We start from the raw sequence: 18,809 nt of genomic DNA on the forward strand, positions 1-18,809 counted from the left end.
ACGTTAAATACGCCCTCCAAAAATGTGTGATATTCTAGTCTTACGCTCTCATGATACTTCCATTCATCCATGCACGTAGTTGACTTTCTAAATTTAATTTACCAAATTTATCTTAGGATACTAATTATTTAGAAGCATAATAAAATTGTACATATCCTTAATACGTGCCAGTGTGTCTGATGAAAAAGAAAATGGTATTTTGTGAGTATGCATACAAATTAAAGTTTCCGCCAATATATTTAGAGAGAGAGAAAGAAACGAAGTAGCGTGAAAATATTCAACATAATCGTTGCTAGATAAGGCCATGAATAGGAAAGACAACATAAATATTTAATGGAAATAGTTTATTTTCCACAAGTATTAATATAGGCATCTTACTGAATGTAACGAACAATTAGTAAAATTATTCCATAATATCCGTGCCACACGTATATAACGATATATCGTGTTAAAATTCAGTTTGTCTGTGATCTATTTATCTCTTTGCCGTAAATGCGTCGCGTGTGTGTGTGCGCGCGCGCGATAAATATTTATTTAATACATGTGTGCGTATGGGTAAAAATTTAAATATTTATTGTGGAATGTGTGGTTTTTCGCGCGCACACGTTGTTCAAGTGTATTAGAATGCAACAGAATTCGAACGTGCACGTACATATGTTTATACATTTGTAATAAATTTACACTTGAAGCATATCAGTAGAAATCTCGTTATGGATTCTTGCTCCTTTCTCTAATCCACCCACGCAAACTTTGGCTTCGTCGCCGCCACCTTGGAGTCCGCTATCGTTTGAATTTGAGAATTTTTTTTCACCAATTTCTTCGACGACTGTTTTTCGGATTTCAAAAAATTCTCCAACTTTTTACTCTTATGCCGAATAAGATAAGAATCGTGACCTGCATCAAAGATAAACGAGTCGTTGCTTTTAAACACAGAGATTTCTACACAGAAATCATTTTATCTTATCTTACCGGGATTTATGCCCACGGGATGTACGGCCTTTAATTGTTTCTCCATGGTAAACGGGCGAAGTGCCGACATAGCGCGACTTACACCTATCTGCGAACACGTACGTTTCGTGATTTAAAAATGAAGATCGCTTAAGACAGCACGAGGTGCATCACGAAAGAATTTGTACCTGCGAATGACGTATCCTATGCTCTACCAGATCCGCCCCGAGAACTTCCTCGTAGACTGACATTCTAATCGGTATTACTTTGTCTATGAGCTGCAAAAGCACCGTGTGCTTGAGATGCTTCTTACATTTTTCATCTTTAATTTAACGTATTAAATCATACCCATAATAATATGATGGAGCTGATGAAACTCCAAGCTGATAAACAGAGTGCAGACAAGCTTTGTACTCCTAACAGATACCAGCCTCCTCCTGTAAGGGTTTATATATTAAGATGAAGATGATTAGAACGGAAATTATAGGCACGAAACTAGCACGTACCTTTGAACAAACCCTTTCTTCCACTGGTAGTATCGAGAGGATATGGATTGTCAGCGAATAAGCCTATGGCGACTACTCCCCAAATACCACTCGCACCTACATCTCAAACGATTATAGGACAACACACAAACGCATTAAGACATTTCAACTTTATACCGCTAAAGTTTTATAAAACATTAAAAGATTTGAAAAAAAAATTAGATATTAATGGAATTATTGACACACACACACCATGAGTGGCAGCGGCTCCAACAGGATCGTCTATGCGAATTTTATCTAACGCTGGCATCGAGATACACGTAATAAAACCACCTATCATGCCAATTACCATCGCTTCCCAGGCTGAATATAGAAAACATCCACCTAACGTAACAGCGTGATGAGATTTTTTTATATATTTTATTTTTATATTTTCTTTATTTTATTGGTCAAACATATACCGGTAATAGCCACCAGTGCGCCCAGGATACCATTTATCTGGCTAAGGATATCAATGCCATTCGGATTAGTCAAGCTGAACCCTAGACCGACCAAACCGCCTCCCATGCTGCCCATCATTGTCGAAACTGCCGCTCGAGCGGCGTACTTCCACCGATCGCCGGTTACTCCATAAGTACTGCCGCTGTTGAACGCTAGCCAGCCCCACCTACGGTCTCGCAGCTATTTAATATTTATCATTATCATTATATTCGATATAATCAAAGCGGCGATCCGCGATTGTCTCACCATAATACAAATAATCCCATAATCGCGTTGACGGGACATCCCAGCGGTAAGGGGTCGATGCCGTTGTCGTATCTGCCTACTCTGGGACCAAGCATGATCGCGCAAGCGAGCGCTGCACGAATAAACAAATGGATTAACGTGTTTGTTTCGTCGTGCGAATTTATCTTCGATTATTTCATCTGATTATCGATTCATGATGCAGCAGGCCTCGCGAACAATGAAACGCTATAGAATAGAGTGGTTGTCGTCAGACTAGTCGGATGTGAATTTGTGATGTCTTATTAGTCATTTTCTGCCAAGGATGACTAATTTGATTTTATGATATGTTACACCTGAAGAGGACTAAAATTGATGGTCGAAACGTTGTGAATCTATTTGTATGATTTTTGCCAGCTCGGTCGACAATAAATTGGCTTTATGGTTAAATTGAAACACTCCATCCCTTCCTCGATTACCTGAAACACCGCCAACCAGATGCACTGGTCCCGAGCCGGCGATATCGACGACTCCCATGCGGTTCAGGAAGCCGTGGTCGCCCCATACCCATCCGGCTGGCAGGCAGTACACGATCGTGTTGAGAAACGAAAAGAGGCAATACGCCTTGAAGTTACATCTAAAAGCGCAAGGTAAATTGTACAAAGATCATCTTCGCCGTCGGTAATCGCCGAATAAATACCGCTCAGCCATAGCACCGCTGACGATGGTCGTGGAGGTGGTGGCGAAGCTCAATTGAAACAAGAACGCAGCGCAAATGGAGCCCATGTACTCATCGTCGATGGGTGGATCCAAGAGTAGACCACCGATGCCAATTAGCGGATTGTTGGGCTCGTACATGCCAAAGCTAAATCCGAATCCAAAGATCCAGTAAGTCAGACCACCGAGGACTATATCGACCACGTTCTTCATCATGATATTGACCTCGTTTTTTAGAGACACGCAGCCGGACTCTAACATTCCGAAACCTATGGGATTTTGGGATTAATAAATTTCCATATATAATAATAAAGACGTACCAATTTTTATACATTAATTAACAGAAAGAAATCCAGAGACGACGACAAAAGTTTGCAAAAATTTCTTTATACCTGTTTGCATTGTCAGAATCATAAAGGAACTCGTGACAATCCAGTTACTGTCCTCCTGGCTGATATTGTATAACGAACTGATATATCTATTAACAGCTGTAACATTTGTATAATTTTTTTCATAATTCGCCACTTCCATGATATCCCAGGTGTCTGTTCGTTGACAAGAGATTGACTGCTGATCTCTTTGTCTCTCAACTGTACGTAATACGCTCTTGGAAAGAGCGGTGACAAACAAGTTAAAAATTTAAGGCGCACGGACAAAACAAGTCTCGGGCACTATGTTGAAAGAAAACGTCACTTCTGTCGGTAACCGGGTCAAACGAGTCTACAACGGGGAGAGGAGTGTGTACGTGCGTCTGTGATCTAATTTTTAGACAAGAAAGATAGCTAAAAATGGAAAGGACACTGGGCCGTGAAAAGATGAAATATTTTTATCCTTTCCTCTCTTTATTGACCTTACATCCTCTAGCTGTTACAGAAAATTTTTTCCTCCCTCGCACACCCAACAATCTCCCTTCTTCGCTCTTCCTAGTGATCAAATTACGTTAAAGTCACGTAGATACAATAATACTAAACCTAAATCGACGAAAACGATATTCATGTAGAGAATTCTGCGTTTATACCATACTTCCAATTTTTTTCATGGTATGATAACTACGGTTTTACGGTTCAAAGAACTTCATTATGACTGATAATGCGTGCAGTGAAATAATATGTGACAGCAATATTATTAGCAACGTTTGGCAATGCAAAGATTTTCCCTTCTTTTTCTCTCATTTTTTTTATCTCTTTGATCAGCCTCGACACACACACACACACACCCACATATATATATATATATATATATATATATATATATATGCCGTATAATTCTGCACAGATCTGTTACCCTTACGCGCTACGGTGTGAACTAAGCCCTCTCGCGATGACAGAGAGAGCGACAATGGAGTCGACAAGAAATATTCTCATCGTCAAAAGACAATCGTGTAATTCTTTGGGGGAAGCAAATGTAGTGTGGTAGCGTCAAGACATAAAATTTCACACACAAAGTGATCGATAGATGCGATTTCGTATGCACGATTCTTCGAAAGCGTCTATGAGGACTACGTTGAGGTGGTTAAATTTCTGTTGTCGAATCCTTTTTGTTGTCGGCTTGGCAATTCGCTCGTCCGGGGGTTTAATGACCGTACACGTTCTCATCGCTATATGCTATGTATAGGAAGAAATCCTCTTCATGATGTTCCTGAATAAAAAATTAGCATTAAATAAATGAGAATTACTCCAGAGCATTCTACGCGATTTTCGATATCGCTCGTTCTAATTACCGCATAAAGAGAACCCATGGTAGCACTTGTTGGTGGAATAATGTTGTTGACGAAGAAGAATAGGGCATCCTCGGGACGTAAGTGAATCCTCTTACGAATTAAAAAGTAAAACTGACCGACGGTCAAGTCAGAAGGTACCAAATATTTCTGCTTGTCCAGATCACTGATCTTTGCCTTGGGCGCCTTCTCTACTATCACCTACAACATTTGTTAATCCAATTTTAATGGAACACCTTCGAAATGTGCAAGAACATAATTCCGTTATATCACAATGTAATAAAAACAGAATTTTATTCACAATAATGTTATTATATTTTATATTTCTTCTTTTTATATTTATATTTTATATTTATATTTGTTGTTGTAAATAAATATACGTGTATTAAATAAATAGACAAATTATCTCTGTAAATTACTATAAAAAAAAACAAATCAATCTATATATATATATGTATGTATATATATATGCATTGGAATTTTCAGATCCTTGGCTCATCGCTTGGAGCAAGGGCGAATCTAGCATCTGGCAAATAGATGCAAATATGCATCTAGCACCCATGCCCATGTCAATTTGAATCACGTCCAATTGTTGAGTAACAGAAACCGAGGTGCGCGTCCTGTCATTGGCCCTGGCCAATGTGCGTGGCTCGCGGAACGATCGTTTTCTCTTGTAAAGCCGACCAATGTCACGTGACCAATGATTCACTCAGCTGCACGCGACAACAAACACACAAAGATTTCTTTTCTAGCTCGATCGTGAATGAATGAAAGATCCATTGCGTTTAATTTTCCTCGAAGAGGTTAGATCTTTATTGATGCTCCAAAAGTACTTTGTCACGAGTCGACGCTCTACGCGGTAGACGCAATCGGTGAACGATGAACGGATAGCCGCTGAAATATGCATCGGATAAATTCTCGTTTAATTACATGCGTTTCAAGCGAGACGAGATATATTTAAGCTCTGGATTGATAATATTTGATCGGCGTATAGGAAACGGTCGTGCACATCGTCGTACACAATACAACGCTCCCACCGTGCCGAGAAGTCGAGAACCAAGATGGAGAGATCGAGAAACGTCAGGAAAATCGGGCCATGGATAATTACGGGCGACGGGAATGATCAGGCGATTTTTCGATTTCTAGGCGGAGCGTCGAATGCATTGCGACACGTCGGGACACGTTGGTTATAAGCACAACGCAAATCAATACGCGCGGAGGGATGGATGCACGAGGGAGGAACGCGCAGGGAGCGTGAATCGCGTAATTTTCGGCGACATAACGTAACGTCAGGCGAGCAGGCGAGCGCCCAGGTCCTCCGCGAGAGACGACGTCGTCGTGTCGTGTCGCGTCGTCGACGACAACGACGACGACGACGACACACGAGGAGCGATGCGACGCAGAATAAACACGACCTTGGCCATCTACGGGAAACGTATGCGACGTTGCGAAAGTGCGCGGTCGGGCGGTTCTCGCTTTGTTCCGAAATTTCGAGAGCACGAAGCACCGCGTGCGGCGACATTTTCCGCATCCGACGTACTTCCGTCGCGCCGATTACCCTGAATTACGACGGGTGGAGGGGAGACGGGAGGAGAGAAAAATCTCGCACGGAAAAATAGAATCCCGTTGGCAGCTACTCACGGGCACTCGATCGGGGTATTTCCGTCGGATCTTCTCGCCCTCGGCCTTCCTCTTCTCGAACGGATGCTCCTCCTTGTATTGGAACTTCATTGTCCCCGCTGACGAGGGGACTGCGACGCGAGCGAACTCCTCGTTGCGCCCGTGTTATGCCTGGCTCACTTCGACTTTGCTCTGCGCTCGAGTGCCTTCTCCGTTTCTCGTCCCTTCTCCGATCGGTCGGTCGGTCGTAGTCGAAGCGTTAACCGTTAAGTCGACGACGGTAGCGTTAATGCCGAGAATAATGACGACGCGACGAACACAGAGAGACCCCCTCAGACTCGCGAGTGCACTTCTGTCACAACATCGCCGTGCGCCCGTGCGTCACTGCGATACGCACTCGCGCGACACGCAGCGCCCTCCGCCGCGACGAATTAGTTCCCGTCTGTGTGCCTCGGTGAGATGAGAATCTCGCCGATTTCATTCAAGAAGGAGCGCACGCGATGGAAAATTTGCTGCGCACTGAGTCCTTTGTCGAAAAGTAGGATAAATTAGAAAGAGGTAGGCGGAGACGAGTGCGAATAAGCAAATGGGAGGTACGTGGTTACGCGCAAAACGGGAGTCGCCGCGCGTGTGCGCTTCGAGATATCGACCTCTCGAGAGTCACGACTTATTGCCCGCTTCGATAGATTTCGAATCGCCCACGAATATAAAGTGAATGAATCCATCCACGTTTCTTCGGCGTTTGCTTACGATTGTCGCCGTTTGAAAAAGAATTAGGCTAATATTTCATGTGTCGTATGACACGTACGACAAGCTTTGGGAGTCGTCTGTATTACCGACCGAACAAATGAGTTTTTTAAATAAATCTTTTCAATGGTTGCGCAGAATGAAAAATCCTTTTGTACGATGAAAGAAATCCCTTTGCACGATATGAAGGACCTAATCTTGTGCTCTGTTTTTACTCTTGGTTACGATTTTAGAGATGCACATGTTCTCACAATTATTATTCCAACCTATCTTTTTTACTACACTTCTGAAGTCTCTTTTAAAAGTTTCCTTATATTCTTTCCTTCTGTCTTCTTTGTACTTAAGTCTCATTTTGTACGTACAAACTGCGCACCTTATACATATACTATAAGCATATTATCATACGAGGCAAGCGACAAATCGGTAACAAAACTGTAATTTTCGAAATTTTTCCCGTTTTTAAGGCGATCCTGGAGTCATCTGTATTACCGGCAAAATCGGTGATTTTCCTGCATTTTTCAAGAAATATATCTTTTTATTGAATTCACAGAATGAAAAATCCTTTTCCACGATGAAAGTACACACAATAATGTAGTGTGGAAAATAGGACTTAACTTTCCAAATGGAAAAAAATTGTGATTTTTTTCCATTTGGAAAGTTAAGTCCTATTTTCCACACTACATTATTGTGTGTACTTTCATCGTGGAAAAGGATTTTTCATTCTGTGAATTCAATAAAAAGATATATTTCTTGAAAAATGCAGGAAAATCACCGATTTCGCCGGTAATACAGACGCAGCGACGAAATTCACTGGCCACTCCAGGATCACCTTAACATAAAATCTAGTCAAGTACAATGCACTTCTAAGTGTATTGTAATTGTGGAAAAGGATTTGTTGTTCTATACAGCCAAAAAGAATTGTAGTTGGAATAATATTACTCTATGCTCTGTATATTACATAATTTGATATTAAACAAATTTAAATACTCCCATCAACAATATTTATTATCCATCATTAATATTGGGTCCAGAAAACAAAAAATATAATAGCTTTCGGTACTTTTATTAATAGAAATATATACATATGCGTTTGTAGTTGCATATATCGAAAGAAAATGCGATTACTCGGCATCGTCCTCGTCATCGTCTTCCTGGCTGTTAATCTGGAAGTATCTTAATTCGTAGGTCTCCTTGTCCTTCGATACCACTCGCAGCCAGTCGCGCAGCTTGTTCTTCTTCAAGTACTTCTTCGTCAAGTACTTGAGGTATCTATGGGAACAAAGTTCTCAGGATTAGTGCAAATATCGCTCTCCATTGCTCGCAACAGCGAAAGGCGCGCCTCGACAATCGACTCGATATTCATGAAACAGACTTGCCGTTTTCTATGGCTATAATTTAAAAAAATGCGATACTGCTTACCGCTTAGAAAAGTCGATGTCACTGTTGACGGTGAGCTTCATCTTGTTGCGCTCCAGAACAACATTGTTGCCAAAGTTATTGGTCTTACCGCTGACCTTGATTTTTTCCTGCAGGTATTTCTCCTAGAAATCATATTGTACATCCATTATAATTAAAACAAATATTAAGGGGATACTGGAGTGACTAGGACTGCTTCGTAATGGTAATTGCAGTTTCGAAAATTCTCTTTATTGCTTGTGCAGAATAAAAAATCCTTTTCCACAAATGAAGTATAGATAGAAAGAAAGTCCGCTCTACAGGACTTTATATTCAAAATGGAAAAAAGTTAGAAAAGACAAATGCAAGTTTTTAACTTTTTTCCATTTTGAATATAAAGTCCTGTAGAGCAGACTTTCTTTCTATCTATACTTTATTTGTGGAAAAGGATTTTTTATTCTGCACAAGCAATAAAGAGAATTTTCGAAACTGCAATTACCATCACGAAGCAGTTCCCTAGTCACTCCAGCATCCCCTTAACCTGGACGATGAAGAGGTTAGGATATTCCAAGGAATAGGTTATCTCGCGTTAGACTCATCGAGGTATCGACTAAATCTTCCAAGTGGACTCGTGAATGATCTCACATCAAGAGAAATGTATCATAACAACTGCAATAACTAAAATAATTATTTAATTGACAATAATTTTAAATTGCGCTGTACTGGCCAAGTGTCAGATGGTCGGACAATATTTTTGTGCATTAGATTAAAATGAGTAAAATTATTGTCAATTAAATTTGAAGTTTTTGGCGATTCAAAATAAATGTTATAAAATAATTATCTCCAACTTACAAAATTGGTAACATCCATAATATTGTCCTCCACGGGGTGCGTGCAGTCAATTGTAAACCTCAGGGACACCTTCTTCTTCTGTCCCTTGCCCCGGAGGACCTGCTTCTTTGCTGGGCCTTTGGATTTCTTCGGTGCCTGAAAATTAGTGAACAAAATAATTTTGATAACATTGTCATTTTATTGCTGCACCGAAATACGCGTGGATGACGCGAAACAGCGATCGACACGTGACGCAAATCCGATTTGATCGGAATAATCTCGAGACAAAGCGCAAGATTCTTCTAGCACGATCAACGAATTAAACGCGCTCTTTCCATCGACGATATTATTTCAAACGAATTCTGTAGTGATTTTGAAGAATTATTATTCTGTTGCCAGAGCCAACACTTACCGGAGCCATCTTTGCGGAGGGTTAAAGAACGAAAGACTAGAGGAAGAGAACGGTTCAAGGTAGGCAATCTGCTAGATTTGAAGACGATACTACTGCCTCTAGTGGCAGAAGTCGCGAATTAAGCGTCATCTATAAAGCCTCGTGTCCACGATGAGAGAAATCAATGCGAGAATCGTGTAGCCAATTAACTTGTAGCTCGTATGGAAAAGCTGCAAGTTGATTGGCCACGTATTTCTTTGGAACTTTTTGGCTAAATTTAGAGTCTAAGGCCGGTATTCATAGTCGGATCTTATATTTAAGACCGTCTTAAGTTTATCTGCAGATGTTGTATAGATCATTTCATTGGCTACGGAGTATCTGAAGATACACTTAAGACGGTCTTAAATATAAGATCCGACTATGAATACCGGCCTAAGGGCCGTACTCATAGTTAGAACTTATTCTTAAGATCACCTTAAGCTTGGTCTTAAGACGCCCTCTAGATTCATAGTCGAAGAATAAGAAAAGACTTAAGCAAAATCTGAGGCGCGCCTTGTTGAAGACGACCTTATTGTAAAACGCCTTAATGTGTTTCATAAACGAATCTTATTGCACATAAGCACAGACTTAAGATAATCTTATTGCCTGTGTATTCATAATCATTTAAGATGATCTTATTTGACATATATATCGCGAAATAAGATGGTCTTCGCCAAGACGTGTCCGAGGACGTCTTAAGCAAAATGTGTGACAAATAATTTGGTGGAAACGAAGTGCACAACAACAAAAATATTTCATTTTTATAAGTCATAATGGAGTTTTAAAATCTTATAAATTTAGATAGATTCAAGGTAATAAATATTGAAGAACAAGAAGAAATTTTCGGATCAATTTGCGATAAAAATGATTTTGTTATTAATTACTAATGTAACCTAATGACAGTTTAGATGAAAGAGATATATAAAAGAGAAATATACAAAATGTACAAGATATTCAAGTTTATTTACTTCATTTTTGTTATTTATTTTCATTTTCTTGGAGAAGACCAAAGGAATACGACATAAAATATTATTAAGTCTGTAGATAATAATTATATTTTCGACTTATTTCGTTCCTACATCACATGTTTTTGACGTAAACTAATATTTACAGTTCCCTTTCTCGATGCATTCTTATCATCACATTTAAGCTAATATGAATCATTCGCATTCATGTTAATTACTTATTCTTGTTACTAATAACTTGTCGGTTTATATCGGGTAAGAGATATAATGACATACATTGTCATGAACTTAAATGACTTTCACAAGATAATCGTGCAAAGTTTTGCTAACGAATTGTTCGTTCTATGATCATTTTGCGCAACTGTTATCCCCTGTGATTCTTGATACTGCCTGATGATTTTCTCCTGGAGCTCCTGTAGGCAAGGACTGTACCTCGTGTATTCCATGCTGAATTCTCCCTTACCCTGCGTCAGGGATCTCAATTTACCCGCGTAAGCGAACATGTCATTAAGCGGTACTTCCGCATAGATTGTGAACCAACCCTTGCTTATTTTCGTCGTTTATAATTCCTTTTCTTTTATTGATTTGACTTATTATGACATCCTGCAAAAAACAACAAACACATGACAGAAGTGCTGTCCAGAAAAACGTAATACAAAGAATTAAATAAATTAGATAGGATATCGATACCTGAAATTCTTCTGGCCCCATCACTTCGACTAAAGCCTTCGGCAGACCAGCATGACGCGGTTCGCGATGCGCGATACGCGACGTGCGATATCGCGCATCGCGTGTCGCGTCGCGCTGGTGTGCCGGAGGTCTAACATGTAATGGGTTGCAAGATTCGCCAATTACCGTCCTCAAATATATTCCTGATGGCACTTTGCGCGGCTTGGAAGAAGGCAAATTCCGATGAATCAATGCAGTGATGCATATCATCAAGCAGTCTACATTTGACGCCAGCAATCTTGTGACCACTGAGCAAGCCCTTCTCGCACATCACTAAACATTACAAATAGCAATAAATAAATATTTTATTCCAAGTCAAGACTATAAAGTATAATAAAATCAATAAAACGTGCAAATGTCTTACCAAGTACAAATAAAAATCTGTGCAACTTCAGTGCAACTGATGTATAATAACAATATATTAGCTCTTGCTGATATCATAAAGTTCAAAAATGAATATATAATTTATTTTATAAAATTATTGTGCTGAAACTTACTCTTCTGCTTGATCCAAGTACATCCATGTGATTTTCAATGTACATATCCACATAATAACCTTAAACAGGGAATTCTACCATATTGACATGACAAGCAACAGTCACGGCTAATATTAAACTTATAGATGATACTTCAAGCTGCATCTCAAATGCAATGTTCCTATTGGAGGAACCAACAGAAATATGACGGAAACAGCCGATTCGGGAATAAGCATGAGCTTAAGCACGTCTTCGCCAAGTCGATCTCAAATCAAATAAGACTTACTTGAGTAAAATCTTCTTCGCGAAGATCGTCTTATTTCATGACTATGAAATCTATTGGTCTTAAGACGATCTTCATTGAATAAGACAGACTTGGTCAAGATCGTCTTAAGTGTTGACTTGAGACTCGACTATGAATACGACCCTTAATTTGAAAAATTATTTAACTAGTGGTGGCTATAATTAAAACGGAAATATGTATCTTGTACAAAAAATTGGGATTAGCCTATTACGCCAATAATCTCAAAGAAATTTCTAAATGTTATTATCTTCTAATATTAACAAATGAAAGGATAATGTTAATTTTACCTTACAGATTTACCCGAAAGTATTATAAAATATAAAAGGGAGAGAAAACCACTCCTTTCGTTTGACTTTCTTCGTTCGATAAGAATTGTGTACATATGTGATTTGTTATATAACTATAATTAATTAGAAGTTTGTCAATATATACATACATATTTTTCCCGTAAAACAAGGAAAATATGTAACAATGCACATATGATTGTGTAATAATTATATCTCTTTCCTTATTACCTCTTATTTACATTTACAAATTAAAAACACAAAAGATGGAATCAGGTACGAATTTATGCTTACATCGATAATTTTCTTCTTTGCGTTTCACTTTATTCACTTATCGTTCCTGTTGAGCTAGACGTCTCTCAAATTTTATAGAGTATTACGTGTAGTGTTGAAGCATGCTATGATTATATTAAAAAAGAATAATTATTTGAAGAAAAACACTTGTTTGTTTTTGCATATGCTTTATTTAAAAAAAAGATATTTGTATAAGTTGTGCATAAAAAATTTGATTTTGAAAAATATAATTAAATAGAAAAAATAAAATAAGAAATGGAGAATTAAATTATTGGGTACAAATCGTAGTAAGAAGGAAAGCTAAATTTAACAACTATGAGAAAATATACATTAAGAATGGACAGTATTTAAAATGCACTATTTCTCTACATTATTACGCAATTCATCTGTTTTGAAATACATAAAAAAGATTAAGATAACTTAAGACAAATCTTTAACCATATTTAACAAAATCACAAAATGTATATATAATAAAACAATATAAATTCTTAATAATCATTTATGACTATTATAGAAATTACTATCTCAATACTATATGTTTCCATAAATTAATTGTTCCTTAGAAGAATGTTCGAGGACTACGAGTATAGTAAATGTTCACTTTTACATATAATGTTCTGTATAAAGCATATAATGTTCAACTTCATCAAAAATTCTTAAATCTATATTCTTAATCTTCAAGCTTGCATTGAAAATGTTTAGTTGTTCAGGATGTATATTCCATTTGGAACATGGTAGATATCGCAAATTATCACAATGTTTCACTAACAACTTTGCGGTGGACATAGATAAATAGCGACCTGTCTCTATCGATAATGCTTCTAATTGTTTCATTGGATTTAACAAAAGAATATCTGCTATTGTTTTATCGTCTAGATTCGAAGGAAATATATATAAATATATAGACTTAATATTTATACAATAGGAAATTAAAAATTTGAAAAGTTTATCATTGGAAGATGTAGATATATTGTTAAATCGATTAATTATTACGAGTCTTTTTACTAATTGCAATGAAGTTGTAACTTTAAACTTTCTAAAAACTTCATTTTCTGCCTCATTGTAAAAAAATTCACAACCATGAAAACTTAGGCTTTCTATGTTAGGACAAAATTGACTTATATCAATAAGTGAATTTAAATCAATTGTTCCATATGTGAAAAATAAACTGTTAATCGTGGAACCTTTGACTTTCAATACATCATACAATGTATAATTATTATAGAAATTATAACAAATAATTTGTACATCTTTCACATTAGGAAATAAAGGTAAAATCCTTAGAGCTTTACCACTAATATTATAAGGTATAGTGAGACGAAAGATATTCGGACGTATCTTAAATTCACGCAAGTTCTCCATATTAATATTACTAATATCCTTCTTTTCCCGTAAATAACGATCTAAACAAGTTACTGTTACGCTTCCAATGTTGTGACTTACATCTGTCTCATCACCAACAATTAACAAATAAAGGAGGTTAATACTCTCTAAGCATGGATGTTTCATAAATAATTTTTATAACCAAATTTGTTTACATCAGTCTCCCAAAGACTGATATTCTTTAAATTTATACACAAAAGTAAATCAGAAATGCATGCATTTGTTACTCCCTTGGACCAATGGACATTTATGATCCGTATCATTTTACAGCTGAATGCAATTGTTCTTATAATATTATCTGTGCAAAAGTAGTGTAAAGTAAATTCCTCTAAATTCGGCATATTACCTAGTCCCTTTTTTAAGATTTCAACAAAGTAAGGATCGATGATCTTTGACACAAGTGTCAGTCATATCTAAAACCTGTAACTGATACATATAGGATAAATGTTTAAATAGAACATATTGTGCAGAAATAGTATATGAGGTCCAAGATGATGTAACTTTCACGTTTCTTGCATCAAAAATTGCTTCTGCTAGTTTCACTATCAACAATTTATAATTAAAAAAACAATTAATATCTCTATTACTGTACATATTGTATGTTGTTGCCATGAAACACTGCAATGATATTTTATGTGGCAAATGTGGTGACAAAATAGAATTTACTAATTCCTTTATTTGTTGCATCATATTACTATCATCTTAACATTATCATCTTAGCTTTGAAAGTTGTGGATCCACCATATCCATTATGCCAATGCACTTTAAATTGCCATATTTTTAGTGGAATCAAACATTAATTTTGTAGCACTTGCTAGTGCCTGCTCTTCTAATGTAGGAACTGAACATTTTCTTGGCATTTTGAAAAGTTATCCTTGGTATTTGTCACGACATTATATATAAGCAACTCTTTGACTAATAACTATTTCTATTATTAAGAAACTTGGAAAATAAAGTATTTATTAAGTGCAGCTGCTACAACAAAAACTGCACAAATCTGTTCCATTTTTGATTGATTTGTCAGAAGTACTTTCTTGGAAATGTAAAATTGGAATGTCTGTAAGAATAAATATAAGGAATATAAATTTAGATAAAGATGAAATAAAAACTTTTTATAGCACAAGAAATTGGGATTTATTTATTTATTGTATTATTTTCCTTATTGTTATTGAACATAAATTTATTGTATTGTGGGAAGAAAAAAGTGTTATGCTCTTAACTAAACTATATATTACTTTTGTGTAATCTCAACAAGACTTCAATCGATATCTTATATTCCGCTTCATAATAATACCAAGAATGTGTAGGAATTGCCAAGGACACATGGATAAATATTAAAAATATGAACAATATCAAACGATACCTTAAAATAATTTAAGAGATAAAAATGTGCGTTTCTTCCTTTCTTCTTTTCTGTAGTGTTTAAAAATGCGTATGATTGATACAGTTTTACAAAAATCACCTAATGCTTCATGATTGATGACTGATATGGAAAATGATTATCGTCAACTTATCTTATGTTTTCGAAGACGCTCGATTACGATTGGTTGTTTTACTTGCTTCGACGCTCTTTCTTTTTTTTGTTGTTAGTAAAGCGCCGTTTCCATGTTCCATCGCAGCTGACGAGTGTTCATACAGCCATCGAAGAACCGTCTATGAGTTTCTCATGGCCCATGGGGATACGATATAGCAATATAGTATGTCATTCATTGCAGTTGTTTTTTAAAAATTTGGTTGCACAGTTGATTTTTGTTGTAATCATGTACTATTTTTAACGAACGAATGGATTAAATAATCAATGAGGAATATCAAGTACACATTGAATTGACTATAACAATTACCTAGAATTCGAAACGCACTGTAACGGAATGATGGACGTAAAAGTTGACATTGAGTATTGGTAATTATGTAATTATTTAACAAGAGATTTTCTGCGTTAATTAGGTTACCATGAATTAAAGAATCACATTTAAACTTCGTGTTTTATACACATATATCCATATAATAATTTGAGATTAATTTGAGATGATTAAAACTAGATGATTGTGTAAAAAAAACATTGTATAAGATTGTTTTTAAACTTTTGCAAACAATATATTATTATTAATCACGAAAAATAAATTTTAATTGTTAAGATAAATATTATATTACGTTTTATTTGATAATGATAAGTTACCTCCTTGCAGTGGCTCCTGTGGTCATAAAAAACAATTTCTTCAGTTAGCGGAAGAAATAAAAAAGAACGTTCCGGATGCCACTGTCGCTGGTACAGCGGGAAGGCGAGGCAAGTCTGTGTAAATATCACACAATCATGTAATTTGACTCAATCAAGGAATTAATGGTTTTATCGGTTGTTATGCTTCAGCATCTTTCGAAGTGCAAGTTAACGATGAGCTAGTATACTCGAAACTTCAAACGCTAGCCTTTCCTGACTTTGTCGCAGTTGCAGATATGATCAAAGATGTGGCTGCAGGCAGTCTAGTAAGAAAGATTGATCGACAACAGGCTGCTGACTGCATTCTTTTATAAGCACATTTTATTATGAATCAGGTATTGCCAAACTTATTTTACACTTGGACGTTAAAATATAAATATTTTTCGTAATGAATAATATTAATGAATGCTTCCTACTAATTAATAGTTTTGTTCTGGAATAGGAAATGACTGCGTTTTAAGTCTTAACGAATTAGTTGGCGTGCAGTTAATGTGTAAAAATTTATCCATCAGATATTGCCAGTGTATCGTGATTTAAATATATGCATTTGAATTTAGAACTCCCTGGCGAAGAAAAGATTTCTATATATACTTGTTATAAATATTTCTCATTATTATAAATTTCTCATTATTATTATTATTGTTCATCAAATATGTAACAGAACAAGTGAGATCTTTTTTGTTTTAAAATTTCGATGATTGGAGATTATTTATTCAAGAATAGCAAATATCATCGCCAATCTTGAGCACATCCTGATCGTTCTCCAATCGCGTTAGATAAATCCCGAATCTCAGTTTTCCGTGAAATTCTTCCGCTAATGTTCTCAGTGGCTCGACAGTCTTCTCCCCAGTTGTCTGATCGATGCATATCATTTGGCATCTTGTACACAGACCATTTACCTGTAACGATTTGTAAGCTACACTGTAGCAACGTACCTCAGGTCAATAACCAGAGCAATGTAAAAATCCAAACCTTAAAGTTACTATTTCCTATATGAACGTGTTTCCATTGCATCTCGTCAAAAGCATCGTTGCCTCTTATGACGATGTTTCCCCTAAATCGATGCACAGCCGTGTCCCTTTTAAAATCTGAGTCGCTGGATACCCTGTCACTGAGCCATGACACGCTCGCTTCATTTATTAATAAATACTGCGCTTGACTAGAAAATGATAGCTCTGCTTTATCTCCTCCTGCAGGAAATAATAGTATAAGATCTTTCATTAATAATTCATTAAAATATTCCAAAATATTCTTGTCGCACCTTTCTTCTGTCTCCCTCGATTCTGTCGAATTAGTCTGAGATTTGGTTTGCCCAATGCCAAACTCAGCCATTCGGAAGCTTCTGATCCGCAATCAATACCTTGCACTCTGCTCTCGCACACTCTGCTCTGACATATCGGATGCTCCCTTGATGCTTCATAAGTATTTTCCAGAGGTATGTCAATTGCTGGCATTCCTGAAACAATTTACTATCGTTTAGACGAAAGACTAAAAACTCAGTAAGCGTAAAGTTTATTCATACCTGGATACGTGAGTTTCATGATCTTTTGCTGCCTCAGTATAACAGGCTTGAGCAGACATACATTCACCTGATGCTTTTGTGTTAAGCAAGTACCGGAGGGTGTCATTATCATCCACTCTCTGTCATACTCCAGACCTTTCGCATTCAAATTCCAAGAGTCCATAATCTCGTACGCGCCACACGATTTGATGGGATATATGAACAACCTTCGTAAAGTACACTTGTTTACCCGTGTAATTATTTTACCAGAGCCTACAGAATTTCTGGTGCAATCGAGATTCTTGATTTCATCGTGAATATAATTTCGCGAGTTATCGCTTATGGCATCCTTTTCACTACTTGTGATGCGAAAGTTGCAGTTGTCCAGGATATTAGAATTGTAGAAACGCAAGTATTTGTTACGAACTTTCGTCTCACGGTCTTCCCACCATCGTGGAAATTTCCTGATGCACGGTTCATCAATGAAACATTTTGTTATCATGAGCAACAGCGTCCGAACGTCTTTAATCGTGGACATGTATCCGAAAGAGATTCTCACTGCTCCCGTCGGTTTCCCATTTATCAAATCCGCCGTACCACCGCACGTGTATCCCGCCTCGTAGTTCTCAAGGATCTCCTTAGGCGAAAGCGATAAGTGCCTCTGACACGCACCGGGATTGCAAAAGCAGCCTGTTCTCAGATGAATCTTGAATAACGCTGCCATGTTTACGACTTCCATGTAGCCCACGTATTCGCCACTGGACCGGATCAGATTGAACGTAACGATGCCTCCTTGCGAGTCGTGTACTTCGTAGTCAGTGTCGGAGTACAGCTTGACAACCGGTTTGCCGTTACAATGATGCAACATCAGCAAGGAATAATGCAGAGCTCTGGCGAGGGAAAAAACGTGCTTCGATATTTTGTCTATGGTGAGTCTGGCGAGCACTTCGAAGCCATGCTGTAGCGTCACGATAGACAGGAATGGCACAGTTCCGTCTTCAAACCTGTAATCAACACATTTCAAATAATTCCGTTCATTCCGGAA

General features: G+C 37.2%; 7 protein-coding genes across 12 annotated transcripts in view; 1 reads left to right on the forward strand and 6 right to left on the reverse strand.

Moving 5' to 3' along the window:
- Positions 1-333: 333 nt before the first annotated feature.
- Positions 334-3,556, reverse strand: LOC105275132 (putative ammonium transporter 3). 2 transcript variants are annotated; one of them, XM_011331789.2, is made up of 11 exons: positions 3,266-3,404; positions 2,857-3,142; positions 2,636-2,793; positions 2,181-2,292; positions 1,895-2,100; positions 1,686-1,817; positions 1,455-1,550; positions 1,297-1,385; positions 1,137-1,226; positions 970-1,057; positions 334-894 (listed from the first exon to the last, which is right to left on the reverse strand). In XM_011331789.2, the coding sequence occupies exons 1-11, from the start codon at positions 3,402-3,404 to the stop codon at positions 731-733; spliced, it is 1,560 nt and encodes a 519-aa protein (XP_011330091.1). In that variant the 3' UTR covers positions 334-730. The 2 variants fall into 2 exon arrangements, with proteins under 2 accessions (XP_011330091.1, XP_026825775.1); XM_026969974.1 differs by having other exon boundaries at positions 722-920; positions 3,266-3,556.
- A 146-nt stretch (positions 3,557-3,702) lies between these two features.
- Positions 3,703-6,613, reverse strand: LOC105275131 (gamma-aminobutyric acid receptor-associated protein). Its single transcript, XM_011331787.3, has 3 exons — positions 6,232-6,613; positions 4,594-4,791; positions 3,703-4,511 (listed from the first exon to the last, which is right to left on the reverse strand). Exons 1-3 carry the CDS (start codon positions 6,319-6,321, stop codon positions 4,446-4,448), a joined length of 354 nt encoding a protein of 117 aa, XP_011330089.1. The 5' UTR covers positions 6,322-6,613; the 3' UTR covers positions 3,703-4,445.
- Positions 6,614-8,003: 1,390 nt separating this feature from the next.
- LOC105275136 (60S ribosomal protein L22) lies at positions 8,004-9,703 on the reverse strand. The gene is made up of 4 exons (XM_011331794.2): positions 9,596-9,703; positions 9,205-9,339; positions 8,377-8,498; positions 8,004-8,226 (listed from the first exon to the last, which is right to left on the reverse strand). The coding sequence occupies exons 1-4, from the start codon at positions 9,602-9,604 to the stop codon at positions 8,079-8,081; spliced, it is 414 nt and encodes a 137-aa protein (XP_011330096.1). The 5' UTR covers positions 9,605-9,703; the 3' UTR covers positions 8,004-8,078.
- Positions 9,704-10,580: 877 nt separating this feature from the next.
- LOC105275137 lies at positions 10,581-11,937 on the reverse strand. Of its 2 annotated transcripts, none has more exons than XM_020030304.2 (3): positions 11,805-11,937; positions 11,269-11,580; positions 10,581-11,181 (listed from the first exon to the last, which is right to left on the reverse strand). In XM_020030304.2, the coding sequence occupies exons 2-3, from the start codon at positions 11,515-11,517 to the stop codon at positions 11,086-11,088; spliced, it is 345 nt and encodes a 114-aa protein (XP_019885863.1). In that variant the 5' UTR covers positions 11,518-11,580; positions 11,805-11,937; the 3' UTR covers positions 10,581-11,085. The 2 variants fall into 2 exon arrangements, with proteins under 2 accessions (XP_019885863.1, XP_019885864.1); XM_020030305.2 differs by lacking the exon at positions 11,805-11,937 and adding an exon at positions 11,672-11,788.
- A 630-nt stretch (positions 11,938-12,567) lies between these two features.
- On the reverse strand, positions 12,568-15,599 carry LOC113562031. Its single transcript, XM_026969989.1, has one exon. The coding sequence runs from the start codon at positions 14,172-14,174 to the stop codon at positions 13,269-13,271; it is 906 nt and encodes a 301-aa protein (XP_026825790.1). The 5' UTR covers positions 14,175-15,599; the 3' UTR covers positions 12,568-13,268.
- A 137-nt stretch (positions 15,600-15,736) lies between these two features.
- On the forward strand, positions 15,737-18,586 carry LOC105275138 (migration and invasion enhancer 1). 3 transcript variants are annotated; one of them, XM_011331796.3, is made up of 4 exons: positions 15,737-15,948; positions 16,235-16,332; positions 16,414-16,598; positions 16,706-16,819. In XM_011331796.3, the coding sequence occupies exons 1-3, from the start codon at positions 15,917-15,919 to the stop codon at positions 16,575-16,577; spliced, it is 294 nt and encodes a 97-aa protein (XP_011330098.1). In that variant the 5' UTR covers positions 15,737-15,916; the 3' UTR covers positions 16,578-16,598; positions 16,706-16,819. The 3 variants fall into 3 exon arrangements, with proteins under 3 accessions (XP_011330098.1, XP_026825792.1, XP_011330097.1); XM_011331795.3 differs by lacking the exon at positions 16,706-16,819 and adding an exon at positions 18,508-18,586 and having other exon boundaries at positions 15,740-15,948; XM_026969991.1 differs by having other exon boundaries at positions 15,738-15,948; positions 16,414-16,816.
- LOC105275142 (molybdenum cofactor sulfurase 2) overlaps positions 16,852-18,809 on the reverse strand; it is a 37,382-nt gene continuing 35,424 nt past the window's right edge. The window contains exons 5-8 of one of the 2 annotated variants that reach the window (XM_026969986.1): positions 17,786-18,768; positions 17,525-17,719; positions 17,236-17,453; positions 16,852-17,162 (exon numbers count right to left, since the gene is read on the reverse strand). In XM_026969986.1, the coding sequence (XP_026825787.1) occupies positions 16,977-17,162; positions 17,236-17,453; positions 17,525-17,719; positions 17,786-18,768 (1,582 nt within the window). In that variant the 3' untranslated portion in view covers positions 16,852-16,976. The remainder of the gene's footprint in view (positions 17,163-17,235; positions 17,454-17,524; positions 17,720-17,785; positions 18,769-18,809) is intronic. The other variant, XM_026969987.1, reaches the window with a different exon arrangement.

This window comes from Ooceraea biroi, chromosome 5 (assembly GCF_003672135.1).
Source record: "Ooceraea biroi isolate clonal line C1 chromosome 5, Obir_v5.4, whole genome shotgun sequence".
Classification (NCBI taxonomy): Eukaryota; Metazoa; Arthropoda; class Insecta; order Hymenoptera; family Formicidae; genus Ooceraea; species Ooceraea biroi.